We start from the raw sequence: 21367 nt of genomic DNA on the forward strand, positions 1-21367 counted from the left end.
AGGACTGAAGGTCCCAGGTTCAATTCCGGTCAAGGGCATGTGCCTTGGTTGCGGGCACATTCCCAGTGGGGGGGTGTGCAGGAGGCAACTGATCAATGTTTCTCTCTCATGGATGTTTCTGACTCTATCCCTCTCCCTTCCTCTCTGAAAAAAATCAATAAAATTTTTTTTTTAAAGAAAGAAAAGTCATAAGTCAAACCATCAGAAGTCAGGGACTATCTATATATAGAAATATACATGTTTGTATCCTCTGACCTTGTTGAACTCACTCTTTAGTTGTAGGAGATTTTATATAGATTTGAGATTATCTTTTTTAGATGGATAATTATAAGTCTCCTTTTTCCCCAATTGACACCCCCTCCCCCCTAGGATTTTCTATATAGGCAGTCTAGTCATCTGTTTTATTTCTTCCTTTCCAATCTGTATGCCTTTTATTTCCTTTTCTTGCCTTATTGCATTGGCTAGAACTTCCAGAATAGTGTTGAATAAAAGTGGTGAGTATGGGCTTCCTTGCCCTTCCTTAGGGGGAAATGTTCAGTCTTTTACTATTATAATGCTAGCTATATGTTTTTGTGGATGCTGTCTATCAAGCTGAGAATGTACCCCTTCCCATTTTTGGAGAATTTTTTTCATGAATGGGTGTTGGATTTTGTCAAATGCTTTTTAGCTTGTTAATAGGTACATTACATGGATTAATCTTAAATATTGAACCAGCCTTTTATCCTTTGGATAAAACCTAGTCATGGTATCGAATTCTTTTTATATATTGCTGATTCTGTTTTCAAATTTGGAAATAATGATTACCAAGTTAATTTTATTTGTCTCAAGATCTTTTGAGGAGCCCTTTACCTGGTTATTAAGATAAAAATTGAATAATTGTGGGAAAGGAGAGAAGTTACTAAACTGAGGAAGACTAAAGAAATTATAGGGGCAGCCGTGTGCATTCGTTGGCGTAAAAGAGATCAAGGAACTATGAGTTTAGGATATGGAGAGTCTGTTCTCTGTGGCTATTTAAATAGTCTAGAATGATGATAAAATTTGGAATGAAGAGACCCTCCAGTGATCTGGAGGTTACTAGATGAGAGGGAAGGGAAAGGCATATGTGTTGTCTATCTTCATTGTAAGACCTCTGGAGGTTAGTGTCTTATCTTTGTAACCCATGTCCGACACAGTACCCTTCAGGGGCACGTCCATATGCATTTCTTAATAAAATAAATGCATACTTTATAATTATTAGATTTCACCAGAACAATGGGTTTATGTGAAAATTTATATCAACCGTATGCTTAGATTAAAATTAGTCTGTAGTTATTGAGAAACTACTGTAATAACAGCAAAAAGTACTTAGCGCTTACTATGTACCAGATACTGTTCTAATCATTGTATGTATGTATGTATGTATGTATGTATATTTCTTTAATCCTCTTAACAAGTAGGTCTTATGATCATTCCCATTTTACAGGTGAGAAAACTGAGGCACATAGTAACTTGCTTGATATCAGATAGCTAGTAAGTGATAGAGCCAGCATTCAAAAGCCACACCGCCTGGCCTTTAATTCTTCCACCATCTTTGTAATTTTTGAAATTCTTATTCATAGGATTTATATAAGATATTTATGACATTTTTTTGAAGTTCATCTTTGTTCACTGATTTGTGCAGTAAATTAGATTTCCTGGCCCAGAATTTTATAATGAAACTTCAACCTATTGGTTTATAGAATCTAGAATTTATTTATTTTTGAGGTGACAGTTATATAACTTTCAGGGTTACATTATTTTTAAAAATATACTTTTATTGATTTCAGAGAGGAAGGGAGAGGGAGATAGAAACATCAATGATGAGAGAGAATCATTGATTGGCTGTCTCCTGCACGCCCTCTACTGGGGATTGAGCCTGCAACCGGGCATGTGCCCTTGACCGGTATCGAACCTGGGACCCTTCAGTCCACAGGCCGACATTCAATCCATTAAGCCAGACTGGCTAGGACTGGGTTGCATTATAATTTAATATCTGTATACTAGAGGTCCGGTGCACAAAAATTTGTGCACTCAGGGGGGAGGGGGGCCCCTCAGCCCGGCCTGTGCCCTCTCGCAGTCTGGGACCCCTGGGGAGATAACGACCTGCTGGCTTAGGCCTGCTCCCGGGTGGCAGAGGGCAGGCCCAATCCCTAGGTGCAGCCCCTGGTCGGGCTCAGAGCAGGGCCGATTGGGGAGTTGGGGCGCCGCCCCCTGTCATGCACAGAGCAGGGCGATCGGGAGGTTGTGATGCCACCCTCAGTCATGCTCAGGGTAGGGCCGATTGGGGGGTTGGGGCACCATCCCCTGTCACACTCAAGGCAGGGTCGATGTGGAGGTTGCGGCGCCACCCCCTGTTACGCACAGAGCAGGGCCAATCAGGGGGTTGGGTCATTTCCCCCTGTCACTCACAGAGCAGGGCCCATCAGGGGGTTGGGGCGCCGCCCTCTATCACCCACAGAGCAGGGCCGATCAGGGGGTTGGGGTGCTGCCACTCTCACACTCAGGGCAGGGCCGATGGGGAGGTTATGGCTCTACCCCGTCACACACAGAGCAGGGCCCGTGGGGGGGTGAGGGGCGCTGCACCCTGTCACACACAGAGCAGGGCCGATCAGGGGGTTGGGGCGCCGCACCCTGTCACACACACAGCCGCAGGGTGATCAGGGGGTTTGGGCGCTGCCCCCTGTCACGCTGATCCCGGTGCCGGGAGGCCTCGCGGCTCCGCTGATCCCGGTGCTGGGAGGCATATTACCCTTTTACTATGTAGAATAGAGGCCTGGTGCACGGTTGGGTGCCGGCTGGTTTGCCCTGAAGGGTGTCCTGGATCAGGGTGGGGGTCCCCACTGGGGTGCCTGGCCAGCCTGGGTGAGGGGATGATGGCTGTTTGCAGCTGGTCACACACCCTTCAGGGTGGGGGTCCCCACTGGGGTACCTGGCCAGCCTGGGTGAGGAGCTGAGGGCCGTTTTCAGGCTGGGGGTGACGGAAGCTCCCAACTGCTCCTTTTTTTCTTTTTTTTTCTTGTTATTCTGGGCCAGCTTTAGCTTTGAGGCTTGGCTCCAGCTTTTAGGCCTCCGCTGCTGAAAATAGGTTTCTGGCCTTTGCTTACAATGTTGCGATCCTGCTGGCTGAAGCCCGGCAGGTTCCTGGCGTTTTGTTTAGCTTCTATGTTTGTTACATAGTTGCTTGCAGCTCAGAGGTGGGGAACGTTGGAGTCCTCCGTCACTGAAGCAAGCAAGCCTCATGTTAGTTTCAAGCTGCCTGGCTGCCGGCCGCCATCTTGGCTGACAGTTAATTTGCATATCGCCCTGATTAGCCAATGGGAAGGGTAGCGGTTGTACCCCAATTATCATGTTTCTCTTTTATTAGATAGGATACTATAGCTTGCTCACCACCAAAGTCTGGTTTCCATCCATCTCCATATATTTGACCCCCATTAGCCATTTCACCTCACCCCAACCCCTCTCCTCTGGTAACCACCAATCTGTTGTCCATATCTCTGGCTTAGTTTTTGTTTTATTTTGTTTAGAAATTCTTTTGGAAAGAAGTATTTAGAAAAAAAATGCAAGTATTTATTTGCATGCCTACTGTGTATCATGCATTATGCCAAATGGATACAGATATCTGGGAGTTATTTTCCTACTTTCTGTTGTAAAGCTGCCCCTTTACCAAATTTAGCTACCTATAAATTCCTCCCTAAAATGGCTTTTGGGGGAGTTTCTTTCTTTGCAGTGTGTGATTCATAAAGGCAAAACATTTACAGATTGAAGGAGCACTTTGTTTCTTTATTCAGATTCTAAAGTATGATAAGCTGAGATTTGGTTTAGTTTCCCAAGAAAGGAAGGAACTTTAAGGTGTAAATAATTATTACTTATCGGCATCAGAACTGTATTTATCTATCCTGTCTCAACAAGTTGGTTATAATTCTTAAGCTTAGAATAGACAGTAGTGACAGCTTTGATCTATCTAAATTAAAGACGTTTCATTTATTTATGCTCACATTAAAACTGTTCTGATTTCAAGTTTCTCTGTGGAAGAAATAGATTTAAGCCAACAAATAAAAGTAAGATGAAAATTATCTTTATTAGATATTTACATATATATAAATTAAATTTATTTTAGAGTCCAGATTATTCTTCAGATGCTTCCAAAAGTCTGGCTATTTTGTTTAATAAATGGTTGGAAAGTTAACATACCCAGAAAATGTAGAAAAATTAATACAAGTTTTAAATGTGCTTTTAATAATTCTAGAATTTGAATTTTTTATTGCAGCTCAGATCGTCTGATAGAAGAGACAATAAGGTAGGAATACTTTTTTTACTTTATTGTGGGTTTTTTTGTTTGCACACAAATGAACAGATGTGGTTAACCTTGTCACTAAAGTTAATTCATCCTCCTTAAAGATGTGAATTTAATTAGATTGTAATGTATTTTTTTATTGTATCTTTCCCTTGTAAGAGACATGTGATGCCCAGGCTCTTTTAGCTAGGTTGATTTTTCTGATTAATTTATATTATATTTTAGCCTCACTCTTTATTCTCTAGTGTCTGAGTAGTTCACAAAACAGGTAAGAAAGTTGAAGTTCCAGTAAGCACATCAATGATTTATCATTTTAAAAGCATTATATATTATTTGGAGCTTATGTTTGCCTCTTAGTATTTGACCCTTGAAATAACAGCCTAGATTCCACTCAGCTTGACTCCAAATGATGTTACGAGATAGGAAAGTATGTCTAGATATACTTTGTGTGGTACTGGAAATCATGCATATTCAACAAGACAATAACATAATGTATGTTGATAATATCCATTCTCTAAGGAATACAAAGTACTTTGCAGAAATTATTTTTTCATCTTCTCTATCTACTTCTGAGTCAAAGTGCACAGGAGTCAGTGATAGTCCCAGTTTAAAAAACAGAGACATATATGATTCAAAGATTGGTGTCAGATTACTCAGCCCAATTTTGAATTCTTTTACTTTATACAAGATCATACATAATATCAATTTTTAAATACTTTGTAAAGTAAATTCATTTTAAAACAACCACATTTAAATGTACCATATGCTGTCATAGAGCACATTTAAACTGAAAAATTATGAATAAGAAATAATGACATTATTATTAGTTTGACTCTTTTTGTGCTCTTTTTTTTTTTTTTAATCTAAAATCTAAAATTCAGTATGTTATAATTGCCTGCTTCCGTCTGCTCTAATTCTTTTTTAATCCTCACCTGAGGATATGTTTTTACTGATTTTGAGAGAGAAATCAGTTGCTCCCATACGCACCCTGTCTAGGGATACGAACCCCCACAGCCTTTTGGTGTATGGGATGATGCTCCAACCAACTGAGCCACCTGGCCAGGGCCTTTCTCTTCTCATCTTGACTGATTATTCTTTGAGCCTGTTTCTACTATTTTGATACTGGGATGTCCTTTCTATCATTATCCTAAACTAATCTTTATCAGATCAACTATTTCTTGGATTTAGTGTCTTCCACCTTAGTTTGTTCCCTCACTATGCGGGACCATTTTCTTTAGTAGCTTCCTGAGAAAGAGCAGGAGGTAAGTTTTTTGGACTTCCCACACCCACATCTAAAAAGTCTTTATTCTACCCATATTCTGGTTCATAATTTAGCTAAGGTATAGAATTCTAGGTTGGAGATCATTTTGAAATTTTTAAGGCATTGTTTCTAGTATTGCTTTTTAAGTCCAATGCCAATTAAAATTTCTAATCCTTTGTATGTGATAAGCTGTTTTCTCAGAAAGCTTTTGGGACCATTCCTTTTCCCCTGTGTTTTTATTTGTTTTTAAACTCACCATGATGAGCTTAGTATGCATCTTTATTTCCTTTTTTTTCTTTTTAATTTACATGAGCTTTCCTAAGTGATGGATACATACATACACATATATTTATATGTTTACATGTTTCATGGATGGGTAATCTTCTTTTATCTCTCTGAAGACATTAAACATAATTTGATTTTAAGTTTCCTGAGCTTCCTTTATTGTCTCTTATTTCCTCAGACTCATGTTTCTGTTTGCTGGTTGTTTATTTAGATCTCTGCCTTTTATGTTAGAAGCTCTCCTCCAATGTCTGGTGATTCTTGGCTCTTTTAAGAGTGAGGCTCCAATCCAGTGATTGGAAGCCCATTCTGTGTGCGTGGTGGGGGGACTTGTTGAGTGGTAGCCTCACAGGGGTAATCAGGAAGGGAGCTGGCGGTTTCGCAGGGGACTTCAAATGTCCGTGTCTCCAGATCTCCTCCTAGGTTAGGTCTTCTACTGCACTGGGGGCAGTTATCTGAGTGCATAGTTTGGGAAGGTAATTTAGGGTTCTGACAACTCTGTACAAATTGCCATTCTTAGCCCTATTCCATACTTCTGTCTTCAGATGTATCTGGTTCCCTTAATTCTTGAGCTTTTCTGGAGAAAAGCTCCTAGTGGTACTGAGGCGAATAACAGTAGATTTGGTGCTGGGAATGTTACTAACATTTCTTGATCACTCTGGTGGAATTCCTCTAATTTTCTTTATTTGATATTTACATTTATAAAAGTACAATGTTCTAATGGTAACATTTAAACAATTCTATAAATGTACAAGGTTCATCTCCTAGTAGTGCCCCTCCATTCCTCCCCCCTAAAGTAACTTGTATTAACTGATGGTTATGTATCCAATACCTTTCTTACTTTCATACAAATACACACAAAAATGTTTTGTTTCTTTAAAAAAAAAAAAAAGGCCCTGGCCGGTTTGGCTCTGTGGATAAAGCGTCTGCCTGCTAACTGAAGGGTCCGGTTCTGTTCTGGTCAGGGGCACATGCCCAGGTTGTGGGCTCAATTCCCAGTGGGGGACTTGCAGGAGGCAGCCGATCCATGATTCTCTCTCATCATGGATGTTTCTGTCTCTCTCTCCCTCTTCCTTCCTCTCTGAAATCAATAAAAATATATAGTAAAAAAAAAAAAAAAAGACTCATACTGTACACATTCTATAGCTTACTTTAATCATTTAGTATATCATAAACATCCCTCCAGGTTAATAGAAATATTATAAACTCATTCTTTTTAATAACCAAATATTATTTCTTAATATGGTTATACCATAATCTACTAAACCATTCCAGTGTTGTTTCCAAATTTCTTGTTTTGTCTTTTACTATTCTAAATAATGCTTCAACAGATATCTGTTTATATATCTTCTTACACACTTTTATTCCTTCTTTGCCTTCTCAAATCTTAAAATTTCAGTTTTGATTCATTTGTCATTTGCTTAGAGTACTCTCTCCAGCATTTTCCTTCAATAGAATACTAGGTCTTGCCTATCCAATAATGCAGGGGTCCTCAAACTACGGCCTGCGGGCCACATGCAAATACAAATATTGTATTTGTTCCCGTTTTGTTTTTTTTACTTCAAAATAAGATATGTGCAGTGTGCATAGGAATTTGTTCATAGTTTTTTTTTAAACTATAGTCTGGCCCTCAAACGGTCTGAGGGACAGTGAACTGGCCCCCTGTTTAAAAAGTTTGGGGACCTCTGGAATAATGTGTTCAGTCAGCTCCCTGATACATCCAGCTATTAGAGACCCTAAAGCAGTGACATACCAGGTGGTGGTGGTAGATAGCCCAGCAGTGCTTCCTCCTAGCAGTGGCATCACATTAGCTGGAAGACTGTGAGCTCTCTGCTTATAGGCCTCTGGTTGTATGTGCCAGTCCTTTTCCAGCTGCAGGGACTGGGGCAGTTCAGTCCATTGCTGCAGCCCTATTCCTTCCACTGTCTGGGCCCTTCAGAATGCAATGAAACCTAGTTCTCTGCTCAGGCTGAAAGAAAAATCTAGTCTTCCCTGCCATGAATTCCCTGGTTCTTCCTTCACTTGAGAGAGTGTACCCCCCTGGCTTTCTTCCCTTGGAGAGCTCAAGAGAACTTTGGACCTCAGATGGACCTTCCCCCACCATCTGCCTTTGTTCTTTTATTCCCCCAGGGTGGTAATTGGGCCAGAGACGAGGTCAGGGATGAGGTCTGATCACCATCTTCCCAGAATCTCTTCAGAAACAACAGGCTTTGTTGTTGTTGTCGTTAATGTTTCACATATTTTCAGAATTACTCAAATGCATGATATTATTTCCTATTGCTTTTTATAATGTCAGTATCTAAAACACTCCCCTGTGTGTTGCATATGAAAATGGACGCTGACCTGCCCTATAGGATTTTAATGTGCAAGGAGATAAGACTGTTGTAAGTTAACAATCTTGGGGCAGTGATAGCAAAAAGATATTAAGATTCTTTTTTGAACGACTTCAAAGTAGTCACATGGAAGAGACTGTACTCTACAGTGACTTTTTTCCTTCTCTCAGTTTTTAATGACCTTTTATCACCTGGCTTAGAGATCCAGCAGAATGTTGCATGTGTGTCGTACAATCTGCTTGGATTGGTCCTCAAGTAGACTTTTCGAATGTAATCTTTTCATAAATTGGGGTCGGGTTGTATAAATGTTTTGTGATATGTTACACTTTGGGTTCTATTTTTATGATTGTAATTGCCTACTTCCCCCTCAACAGTTTTTCCTGATTAAGGACATTGTAACTGGCCCTTTTTACAACCATTTTAAGAAGCTCTTGTAATATGTGATTTGTCCGTTATTTGTTACTTTGCGGGGGGGCGGGGGGGGGGGCGGGACACAGGAAATGGCTTACTTCCTTGCCCAAGAAGATCCCAGAGGATAGCAGTGGTGATGTAGTGGTCATTTAAAAATGGTCAATAGGAAGGTGACTTGGAAAGTGATCTTTTGTTTTCCAGCCCAGTGCTTTTCTTTTTGTTTTTTCCTTTTAATATATTTTTATTGATCTCAGAGAGGGAGAGATAGAAACATAAATGGTGAGAGGGAATCATTGATTGGCTGCCTCCTGCATGCCTCACACTGGGGATCGAGCCACAACCCGGGCATGTGCCCTGACCGGGAATCGAACCATGACCTCTTGGTTCATAAGTCAACACTCAACCACTGAGCTGCACTGGCTGGGCCCTGCCCAGTGCTTTTCAAGATGATATTGTTCGCCTTAGTTTTCTGTTCACTTTTAAGGGTATGATAGATCCAAAAGGATCATCTTAAATGCCAATTTAAATCGCTTCTTTTGTTTTCTCCCTTGCAGCATTGCTATGGCAACAAAAGAAAATATGACTTCACAGAGAGGAATGTTGAAGTCAATTCAGAGCAAAATGAACACTTTGGCCAGTATCCTTTTTGAAACTTTGAAATCTGTGGGTCTTATAGGGGGGAAGTCTGAACGTGCTTTCCTCTCATACCCCCAGCAAGTTGCCATCATCAGTAGCAGCAGAGACCATCACTAATGACATAATATGAATGTCCCCTTCACTCCTATTTCATGAAAGTGCATATTGTTCAGTGCACTTTTGCATATTGCACAGAAAGTACACCATTTCTAAAATATGGCACACCAGAGGTTTATGATTATTAGATTGAGAAAAAAAATTATAAATGTGAATTTTCAGTTCACAAAATTTTAGTTTTCAAAAGTTCTCATATCCATTTTAGAACTCCACAGTATACACTATTCTTACCTAAACATAAGTTACAAGCTTTTTCTTTTTTCAGCTTGGAGAACAGTCAGTGGCAGATGCTTAGAAGGGGAAAGAAGGAGACAGACATGCATGGATGAGTTGTAACTGCTTATAGAATGTTTACACTGTAACTTATGGACAAGCCGAACTCTAGGGTAGATTCACTGCTTGTTTGTAGTGACCTCTACCTTTTAATTCTTTAGTTTCCAAAGTTAAATTAGTGTTACTATTACCTCTGAGAAACCCAGTGGGGAAACTGATAAGCCTGCTACTTCTGAAACATTTTATTTACTCTCTAAGAAATCAAGCCTATCGGGATAAAGTTTCCTTCCCCAGTTACTAGGGGAAAGGACCTATATAATTTTCAAAAGTTTACTATCTTCTCATCTTGGATAATTCAAAGTCACTTTTAATTTGATACCTTAGTTGCCTAGGGAAAATAACATTCTGAAGTGTATTGATGTTTTCCAGTTTTTTGTGAATTTTGTTCTAAAACCACACATCCCAAATCATATTTTATATAGGGCTATACATTTTACAGAATACTGTTCTATATATTATCTCATTTTGTCATCACAAATTACAATCATTCCAAAGGATGTGTGTTAATAAAACAAATAAAATGGGTGTGAGTCAGGACTCCAGAGAGAGGTAGTAACAGAAACCAAATTAAGGCTGACTTAAGGGGGAAGAGGAGGGAATTAATTTATTCATATATGTGTGAAATTCAGAGGTGGAATTTGGCTTATGGCATGGCTGGATTCAGGGCCTCAGATTTTATTATCAAGAATCTGCCTTTCCTCCCTCTGTTCCCCCTACCTACTCCATCTATTATTTCTATTTTCCTGTGTGTTACCCTCATTTTCAGGCAGGTTCTCCCCTCAGGGTGATAGAGATGACTGTAAGAGTCACCTCCTACCAGTTCAAAAATCCCCATGGAAAAGGGTGTCTTTTCTAACCACTGTGGACAATGTCCCGAGAGGACCGTGGTTCCCCCAGCTTGAGTCACCGCCTATTTGTAACCTGTCACTGGCCCTGGGAGGGAGTGTTCTTCCTGGCCAATCCTGAGGTTGTGTGTACACCTGGTGCTGGAGGACAAGGTCAGCTCCATCCTCTCACATGGACTGAACTATTTAATTATTATATAAGGGGAGAGGGGGAAGGTTCCCTAAAGGTAAACTGGACAGAAAGATGTCCACTATCGACAGGGTTTCCTAATTCCAAAATTTCGATACTTTTTCAAAGGAGATTGTTGATCCTGTTTTTACCAAGCAAGAAAAGATTGATTAAGCATTTGCTCTAAATTAGATTTGTACCTTATAAAAGTTTTTGCCTGTTACTTCATGCTTCCTGCCCATCTACATTTTAAGAATTATTTCTGCAGATTGTTCTTTTTTCATTATTTAATTAAAAAAATGCATTAAGCCCTGGCCGGTATGGTTCATTTGGTTGGAGCATTGTCCAATACACTGAAAGGTTGCAGGTTCGAGTCCCAGTCAGGGCACATACCTAGGTTGCAGGTTCTGTCCCCAGTTGGGGCACATAAAAGAGGTAAACCAATCGATGTTTCTCTCTCTCTCCCTCTCCCCCCTCCCTCTCTGCCCCCCTCCTTCCAGCCCTCCCTTCATCTCTCTAAAAAAACAACATAAAACATTAATGCCTGTAGTATATAAAGCTCTATTCTAGATGCACAGGGAAATTTAAGATTAGAAGAAAACGTGGTCCTGATCATACAATATGTAGGACATTTAAGTATACAAATACAGTCTTTGCTGGGAGTCATTTTGTTACAGGAGAATGCGGTGAGGATTCACCTGGAGTAGAGATTGTTCCCTCTCCCCTCTCTAGTGTCCTAGGTGATCTTGGTGGTGGTTTTCCTGACCTTGAGAGATGCACCCACACCTTTTGCATTTGCCAGAAATGCACAACAGTATAGGCTGTAATTTGTATAACATACAAACAAGAGTATGAAGATATTTTAAAATACTAAGAAAAATACAGTTGTAACTGCTATAAAACCTCTAAAATTGAAAATTTCTTTTCTTTTTATATGTTCTGGAAATTGAACAACTAGAGCAATTGAACCCACTTTCTTACCATGTCCTACCTACTGATACAAAGTAAATTATAAAATTTTTTTTTTAAATATATTTTTATTGATTTTTTGCAGAGAGGAAGGGAGAGAGAGAGTTAGAAACATCGATGAGAGAGAAACATCGATCAGCCGCCTCCTGCACACCCCCTACTGGGGATGTGCCCGCAACCCAGGTACATGCCCTTGACCGGAATCGAACCTGGGACCCTTCAGTCCGCAGGCCGACGCTCTGTCCACTGAGCCAAACCGGCTTCGGTAGTAAATTATAAAATTTTAATAACAGTGCCTGATTATGCAGATCCTAGAGTTAGTTCCCACCAATTGCCCAAATCCAGGGGAACTTATCACCCTGTGGGGAGAGGAAGGGCACACTTCACATCCTCTGGCAAAACTTTTTAGTCACCATAGAGAAGGAATAGAAAGGGATGGAGAGAGAGTGTGTGTGTTTGTGTGTAGGAGGCGGGAGGGAGAGAGAAGGAATGGTGGGGTGGAATGGGGGTGGTGGTAGCGGTAGCTGGCTGTACATTTGCCTCCATGCCCAGTGGGGTTCCTCTGTTTTTGACCAACTTGACCTGAAGCCTGGCAGTAATCCCTTAATACATTGTAATTGTCATCATTATTTTCTTCTCCCCCTCTCTCTATTGATTTTTTATTCTTAGTTGTGTGCTGCAGTGTACTAGGAGACTGGAGTTTGTTGGGCCCTGAGCATTTCCAGTTTGTGTTTTTGTTAAAGGCTGCAGCTCCCTCCGGGTGATTTCCTCCCATTACGTACTGTTTCTGGACTCTACTGATCTCTGTTTTTGTGATTTCTGTGACTTTTCACTAAAGAGGCTTCCAAATATGACCTTAATAAAGATTTCCCAAAGATCGTTTTCCTGCTGTGAACAGCCTGATCCAGCGAATCAACCTTAGGAAGCGGCGAGACTCACTCATCCTGGGTGGTGTTATTGGTGTCTGTACCATCCTATTGCTGCTGTATGCTTTCCATTGATGAGACGCCTCCAGGGACTCTTGACAACTACCACTTTCAGGCCCTGATCTGGAATAAGGAAAGCGGGAAGGAGAAATGGACTGCCCTGATAATTAGCCTGACCAGCAGGATTCCTTCGGGGCTCATAGTGCTGGACTCTGTGACGTGGTCAGGTTGAGCTGAAGCCACAGTTTTTCTAACACACTTCCTTCTGTTTTTAGGTTTTATAAAAGGAAAAGTTTTCCGTTGCTTTTGTCTCCCCAGAGGGTAAGTAAACGAGTCAGAAAGAGAGTCTGCGCTTCAGTGATAGTGTTGGAGGCTGATGGCAAGCTAGGTCTTACAGCTGGACTCTTCGGAAAACCAGGTCTCTCTATCCAAAGACTGCTTTCCTTTTAGCTGACGGATTGGGTTGTGAATAAAAATAGTTCTTGTCCTTTTATTTTACACTCATGATGAAAAGTCACAAGTCATTTTTAAATCTGTGCTATAAACTTCTACTCTGTGTCCCCAACTCTTTCGGTATTCAAGGAAAATTCCATTTTTCACAGATTCTTTGAGATGCTGACAAGCCAACTTCAACAGAGTTGAGGTTGTCTTAAATGATAAACACTGCAAAAAAGCATTTTTCTTTTTTGTAATTCTCACCCAAGGATATGTTTTTATTGATTTTTTTTTATTTTAATTTTTTTGAGAATGAGGAAGGGGAAGAGGAGGGGGGTGGGGTGGAGAGAGAGAGAGAAACATCGATTGGTTGCCTCCCATATGTGCCCTGACCAGGAATCAAACCCACAGCCTCTTTTGATACACAGACAACGCTCCAACTGAGCCATTCGGCGGGGATGTTCTTTTTTTAACTCGTGTGCACATTGGGCTTAACTGTATTACTGGAAAAGCATCAAGAATGACAAGCTTTTCTTAAGGAGTCAATTATTGTTTTGACTTTTATTTCTTCCATTTGGGTTAATATTTGCTACTAGAAGAAAATGAAATCTTCGTTCTGCCAGGACAAAAGAAGCTAATAGCCAATGCCCCCAACTATTCCTCATGTCAGGATTAACACTGATGACTGAGTGAGGGGACTGCTCAGTTTTCAGTGACATCTACTGAACAAGCCACGTGTAAAAAGACATTGATCAAGGAGTCACCATTCAGATAATTTCATTTGTAAATGCTCCACGTTTATGAGCAAAAGTTTTAAGAACTACCACCCAATATAACAGGAATTCTGTGTTCTGTGAAAATCTCTTTATCCCAAATCTTTTAAGCTTTTCCAGACATCCAGAGAACGGCGTCACAGTTGGAGATACGTGTGACAGAATCTCTATCTGCCCCTGTCCTCTCTCATCCGCAGAGTGACAAAATCTTAAACCACCCACCAGAATTCTTAGGTTTAACCATTTCTGAGTTTCTGTAAATTCATTACTTTGTCTAACTCAACTACCACAAATAGTTTGAAGACTTCCAACATCTACATTCTCACCAAGGAGGAGGCTGCTTTTCACCATTGGAATTGATTATGGTATTTACAGTATTGGCTTCAGACTGTGCCACCAGGAATGAAAGGATATTAGCATGCAGTTCTTAACTACATCATAAAGTGTCGATGGTGTGTGTCATTCTGATGAACTTGATGTACAGGCTGATGGGCAGACTAATCCATGGTCTGATACAGAGACTGAAAGGTTTCATTCTGGTGTCAGAGTTTTGTTATATTCTGGTATGAAAGGCATTTGATATTTTTTTAACTATGGGGTTTATTTTTCTAAATATGGGTTGATTGATCAGTAGTTGATTGGGGGTGCCCTTAAAAGATAGTTTAAGTTTTCCCAATGCGAACCTTCCAGGGTCAGGGAAGGTCATTTATTAAATTCTCTGTTGGGAGAACAATGCCTTTCTCCCCTGACACTTTATTATCTTTGATTTTTCAAAGGGCCTTGATTGGTGGTTGTACCTCAGCTAGAATTTATGGGACTTTGGTTGCTATATAGTTGGCATTTATAAAATCTGAAGTTTCATAAATAAAATTATTTATTTAATTATACTACCAGTCTTTTTTACTGGTCTGATTATTTGGTGCATTCATCGAAGCTGATTGTGTGACAGTAAAACTAGAACCTGCGCTAATCTAGCTCGCTGCCACTGATGAGCCTTTCCATTGAGGTTCTGCTAAACGAAGTAAAAGCATTGTGTTGGGTCTTTTCTTTACAAAGATAAGCTAGTTCTTCCCAGGAAGTTGAGAACGTGTGGTGTAGATGTTGCGGTCAGATAGGTCTGACTAACCTCCCAGTGCTGTAGCCCAGAGTGAGGTGTCCGGGGCCAAATGTAGAGAGGTAGCTAGGACTGTGCCCATCCTTCCTCTGCGAGTCCTTTAGGACAGCGGTCGCCAACCATGATGTCTGAAAGGTTGGCGACCGCTGCTTTAGGAGGCCTGGAGCAAGAAAAAGAAGTGTGCCATTGACTAGTTAGAGGCTCAACATGGAGCCCACAGTCGCTGGTTTAAGAACTCTTTCAGTTTCATGCCACTTAACTTTTTTTTTTTACCATCTTGATTTTTCTCCTTTTTTGCCATTCTTACAGACCTGTTGGTAGGCCCAGGAGCCAACAGTAGGCTACTCTCAGAGAAAGTCAGAGCAGAAGGACTTTCCTGTTTCTAGTCCCAAATGTTGCCTCGTAGAGGGAGCAGTCTCCCTCAGCTATTGTCTTATATGATGATCTTTCCTTTTGGAATCTTTTTTGTAACCACTCAAAACTTTCCATTTCACTAGAGAGTATGAAAAACCATGGCAACATAAAGGCAGAAAATTCCAAAACATACACTTCTGAGACTGTTTTAATGTGTGCTGGTAACTCTAGTAAAAGTTAAAAAATCTCTTACTAAAGTTCAAGCCCAAATGTCCAAGTGCTTTAGTGTCTGTCCTGGCTGTCTCTATTATTATTACTTTTAGAAGCTGAAGGATTCCCTGTAACCTGCATTGGTCACCCTTTATTTGTCTCCTGTTAGAAAAGGGCTTTCCTTCTCCACTATTCCTCTCTCCTTTCTGCCAAAATTCACTTTACAGAGAATGCCGTTTTCCACACTGCCCAGGAATCAGATCAGGCATGGGAGTGAAATCCTGAGACAGACGGGTGACAGGAGGGGAGACATCATGAGACTTTTTGTACCTAGAATCAAATATCTTTACTTTAGTTCTTTCCTATTGGATGCTAAGTAAACCTGAATAGAGAAATGTACCTATTGAGCTTTTGGCCTCTAAATAATTGAGGCACTTTGGACTTGCATTCCCACCGTTAACTTTCTGTTTCACTGTTGATAATCTCAACTTGGTGAAAGGACTTTAAGAAACTGGACTAGCCTTTTGGTTTCTAATACCTTATGTTTGATCATCAATCAGATTGATTTCTTGGAAATTGAGTTCTCTAACTTGCAACATTAAGCTGATGAGTCTAAGTGGCCATGTCCAGTGTTGCACTAGATTTTGTGGCAAATGTAACTAAAGAACAAATGGATCCTACTCAGAAAATTAAAATGATTGCGTTCCATTCTCATTTTGGGTTAGGGGTTATTTAGCTGGTCTCCAAAAAGATGCAGAGCTTTACATCATGGACTTTATAACCTAATCTTGTTATTCCTTTATAAATCTGCGAATCCTTCTTATAGGGGAAAGGAAAATGAGGAACAATTGATTCTTAAGGATGTTCATTGGATAAGAAGCTGAGCCATGTCTTTCTCATTTTCTTTATACATAAGGTCTCACTTTAGGATCAAAGTATTTGCATTTATTGCCATCCTATTAGCTCTTAGGGAGGGAAATCAATTCCAATCACACTTTACCATGATGGGAGATGTTTACTCTTGAAAAATGCCAATACAGATTTTTAAAAATCTATTCCAAATGCACTTTCTAATTTTTTTGCTTTTAAAATGGCTTCTTGGAACCAGTTTAATTGTATTTGTATTTAATTTTTGTTCTCATCTAAATGTGCATTTTCTGACTGTATAGAAGCTTTGCTATGTAATTTAATAATAAACTAGAAATCTAAATGGTTGTGCCTATGGTTGTCTGTATTGGGATAGTACCATCAAGGCAGTTTGGGGCAGTGATTATGAAATCTTTGGTTTTGGTATTTCTCTCGATATCCTGAAACTCAGGGTGCAGCATTACAGGTACTGAAATTCCATCACCGATTATTCCAGATCATCATAGGAATGTTCCACTAATGATTTAGCCCAGGAAGTGAAGGGGAATTCTCTTATCAAAATGAAACTTCAGAACCTAGGTTGGGAATGGAAAATTTAAAATTTAGCAAGAAAAATGTTTCCAACCTCCCTAAATAATGACTTCTTATCCTATAGATCAGAACTTGATTCTCCACCCCACCAGAGAATTTGAAAATTCCCCATTTCTCATTACCTCTCCAAATGTTACGTTTTCTGGGTCTTTTGTTTTTTTTTTTAAGTAACAGTATAATTTGAGGTATAACTCACATACCATAAAATTTGCCCTTTTAAAATGTACTGATAGTTGTTAGTATGTTAGTTGTGTAACCAGCACCACTATCTAACTCAGGACATTCTCATCACCCCAGAGTGAAACCCTGTGCCCATTAGCAGTGACTTCCCATCCCCCTCTTCATCCTTTTTATCCGACCACACTGTGCTTCCTTCCTCAGCCACCCCAGCTTTTCCCTTCCACCCACTCCCAGGGCCTCTAAAGTGGGGTTCTTTTTATGACTGCCGAGCCCTGTACGTGCACACCTCCACGTAGGCATGCGTAAAATCCAACACCACAGCGAGACAGCCTTCTTGTTTTACAAGAAACAAGCCCAGAAGGATTAAGTAATTTCCTCAAAATCAGAGTGAACAGTAAAGCAAGATTTTGAACCCCGAGGGCTCTTTAATGCCAACAAATCTTGTGATAGTTCCACAAAATATATTTTGAATCATGCCTATGATTAGGAGAGAAGCTATAAAAGAACTACCAATTTTGCCTGCATAAAGGCAACACGTTTAGACTCTATTAAAAGCCCTGTAGCTTGATTATTTTCAAGGAAGGCTAACTACTAGCTAAATGCTTAATAAAAAGGTCTTGTTTGTGAAATCACTTTTTCTTCACCAGAGCTAAGGCATTGATGTAGAAAATATTTTTCTAGTGGCGTTACTCTAAACCAGGGGTGGGCAAACTTTTTGACTCCAGGGCCACAATGGGTTCTTAAACTGGACCAGAGGGCCGGAACAAAAGCATGGATGGAGTGTTTGTGTGAACTAATATAAATTCAAAGTAAACATCATTACATAAAAGGGTACAGGTCTTTTTCTTTTTTAGTTTTATTCATTTCAAACGGGCCGGATCCGGCCCGCAGGCCGTAGTTTGCCCACGGCTGCTCTAAACCAAACTTCGTGCCCAACTCTGTGCCTTCTAATTTAGAAACAGAGGTCAGCACTGGCGGGTAGCTCAGTTGGTCAGAGCGTCGTCCTGATATGCCAAGGTTTGTGGGTTTGATCCCCGGTCAGGGCACATACAAGAATCAACCAATGAATGCATACATAAGTGGAACAAATCAACAAATTGATGTGTCTCTCCCCTCCCCCTCTCTCTAAGATCAATTTTTTAAAAAGAAACCACCGAGGTCTCCCTGGAGATGGCGGACAAAGCACCTCAGCACAGATCCCAGTCAGTGCCCCCACACTGGGGCGGTGGCGCATGTCCCTTCCTGGTGGGATGGCCCTGACAGGCTGCCACTCCTGAACCGGCCTCTCCTTGGGAAAGGCTCTGAGGCTCTGCCCCGCCTCGTCTGACCTCAGAGCTGCTTAGAAGTAAAAACAGGTGGGCAGGGGGCTGGAGAGTCTCACTGAAGGTAGTTGCTATGGGGCATTTTCTCTTGTTTGAAGCAAAAGCCGGGAGAAAAAATATTTTCCTCCTGAAGATGCAGATCTGCTGGCTGGGTTGGACTAGAGAAGAATGAAGGCACTTTAGCCTGATGCCTTCCGCTCCACTCGGCCGCGCTTCCCCCCTTGGCAGAGCTGCTCAGCTCCCAAAGCTCTGTATTACTTACTCCTCGGTAGGCGCTTAAAAGCTAAGATGATTGGGTGCTGAAAGCCTGTAACTTTCTGCTTAGAGGAATCCCAGAGGTCACAGTGTTCTCTCTCCTCACCCTTGTAACATTACCTCCTCATTTGTGACCCTGATCATCTTCCCTCCTTTGAGATAGAAAGCTCTTAGGAAAGTCACTTTCTCCTAATGAGTATGTATCTTTCAGATACTTTCAAACAGCCAATTGGTCTTTTACTAATGAAATTGCTTCCAGCTTCAGGGGAGCAGGCAAAATAGTCGTAGCTACTTGTAACTCGGTGCCAAACTGTATGGTTTAAATATGCTCATTTAGAGCGACAAGTTATCTCTAAAAGAATGTGTCCCTTAACTCTTACAGTTCTCTCTCGGGTCTTGGATAATACGCTGAGGCTATGGCATGGAGTGGCGTTCACGCCGGACCAAGTCCTCGGTCCTCTCCATTTCCTTCTCTGGTCCGACGTCGCTTGTGCCCCGTGCTGAGGCCCTGTTGTTCATCACTCAACTTGCATGTAACCGCCACCCTCTGAGCTGGGTGCCCTGCCTCCCATCTAAGCCTCTCACCCCGCTCTGCACATAGCTGTGTAGTTTATCTTCCTAAACCACTTCCAGCCTCTCACTGCTCTGTTCAGGAACGTTTGGCAGCTCCCTGTCATCTGTGCCAGGGTGCTATCATGAGTTAACATAACTGGAAGGTACAGCCAGCATTTTGCTTCATTCAAACATACAACACACAGAGAAATAACAAAGTCCTGTTCACTTAGTGAGGTGGTACTGTCCTCTTACAGATGGGAACCAAACCCAGGAGCTCAGAGTACAAAGGTCCTCGAATAACATAGTTTTGTTCAATGTCACTTCGTTATAATGTTATAGATGCTCTAGCAACTTAACTTATATAGTAGTATATTATATTTTTAATTAATTTCAAAGAAAGAAAGGGAGAGGGAGAAAGAGATAGAAACATCGATGATGAGAGGGAATCATTGATTGGCTGCCTCCCACATGCCCCATTCTGGGGATCCAGCCCACAAACCAGGCATGCGCCCTGACCAGGAATCAAACCGTGACCTCCTGGTTCATGGGTCAATGCTCAACCACTGAGCCACACCAGCTGGGTCTTAACTCTTCTTTTTTTTTCATCAATTAGCCTGTGGTAAAATTGATTTCATTATACATCACTTGTTAAAGTCACAACCTATATCAACGTTGTGAGGACTAACTGCTCCAGATAACTACCAGCTGCCCTTCGCCTATCCAGTCTGCTCATCCCTCGTGAACTATACTCAGCAGTGAAAAGAATGGAGTCCAAAGTCCTATATTCTGACCCTGGGTCTGATACTTTTAGGCCGTGGGCAATCATGAACTCACTCTCTGAGTTCAGTTTTCTCACCTGCAAAATGGACTCTAGCAACTTTATGCAGTCGTAAAAATCAAGTCAAGTAAAAGGTTACACTGGTACATAATTCCTCAGAATGTTCTCAACAAGTACTGTGGAGGTCCGGGGGGTTCCATTAGACTGCAAGGCCCCGGAGAGCCAGGGCGTATTCTGTTCATCTTTATATCGTGTGTGTGAGCTTTGTACCAAAACCGTCACCTAACTCTTTTTCTAAATCCAATTGAATCTCAGAGCCCCCATCCTTTGGGGTGATGAAATGTTTTGGAACCACACAGAGGTGGTGGTTGCACAATGATGTGAATGTACTAAATGCCACTGAATCGTATCCTTTTAAATACTTAATTTTATGTTATGTGAAATTCGCCTCAATTTTTTGGAAAAAGGGACTACTTAAATGGCCTTTCCTCTGGGAAGACTTCCTGACCTGCCCCTCCTCAGAATCTCCTATTTTCCTCCGTGTCCCACCGCCCCATCAAGGAGCAATGTTTTCATTGATTTGAGAGAGAGAGGAAGGGAGAGGGAGAGAGACGTTATGGATTGTTTATTTTACATGTAGAACATCAGTGAAAGATATTAAGAAGGTGGTATGAGCATTTGCCTCCGGGAATGAACAAAGTGGAAGTTATAGATGAAAAGCACTCTTAATTTCTCACCCTGCGTATACTGCATTTTTTAATTGTTTATACCTTTTAAAAGAGAAACAGGCTGCTTTGAAAAATGTCAGTATAAAAACATGTTTTTAATGGGTGGATGGAGACTGTTCTGTTTAGCCACCGGCCCTTCGGCAGCTGCACACTGGTGGGAAATGGGAGCGCTGGCCCATTAGTGGAACCGGGAGCATTTTACATCGCACCCCATTGAATCATTTATGGTCGCGCACGAGTGGCGATGTTGAGGTCTGGGCTGCGGCTCTCCTGAGACCCCATCACACAGGACGTGGTATTTCTGTTTAAGTGAATACGGTTCTAGCTTTTTCATTCCCTCCCTCTTCCCTGCTGAAGGTGCCCTCTGGGGAGAGAGCCTGAGAGCGGCTCTCCCAGCTTGTCTGTGATTAAAATGTGCAGTAAAGTTTCCTTCTCGCGGCCTGCTCTCTGCGTCCAGCCCTGCTTCCCACCTGGGACATGACTTAGGTTTGTAGGTGTGTTGCAGAGCCTGGTAGGTAAGTGCCTCATCCAAGTTCATGTCCTTTAGTGGTGAATTAACAAGAAATGCTTTATCTCCTAAGACCTCTCTGTGACTCTATTCTGGTTGTGCT

General features: G+C 41.3%; 1 protein-coding gene across 3 annotated transcripts in view; it reads left to right on the forward strand.

Moving 5' to 3' along the window:
* Window positions 1–16690, forward strand: part of GOSR1 (golgi SNAP receptor complex member 1) — a 43995-nt gene extending 27305 nt beyond the window's left edge. For all 3 annotated transcript variants that reach the window (XM_036340891.1, XM_036340892.1, XM_036340893.1), the window contains 3 exons: window positions 4286–4315; window positions 9154–9236; window positions 12545–16690. In XM_036340891.1, coding sequence (XP_036196784.1) covers window positions 4286–4315; window positions 9154–9236; window positions 12545–12669 — 238 coding nt within the window. In that variant the 3' untranslated portion in view covers window positions 12670–16690. The remainder of the gene's footprint in view (window positions 1–4285; window positions 4316–9153; window positions 9237–12544) is intronic.
* Window positions 16691–21367: the final 4677 nt, after the last annotated feature.

Source organism: Myotis myotis, unplaced genomic scaffold, assembly GCF_014108235.1.
Source record: "Myotis myotis isolate mMyoMyo1 unplaced genomic scaffold, mMyoMyo1.p scaffold_m19_p_17, whole genome shotgun sequence".
Classification (NCBI taxonomy): Eukaryota; Metazoa; Chordata; class Mammalia; order Chiroptera; family Vespertilionidae; genus Myotis; species Myotis myotis.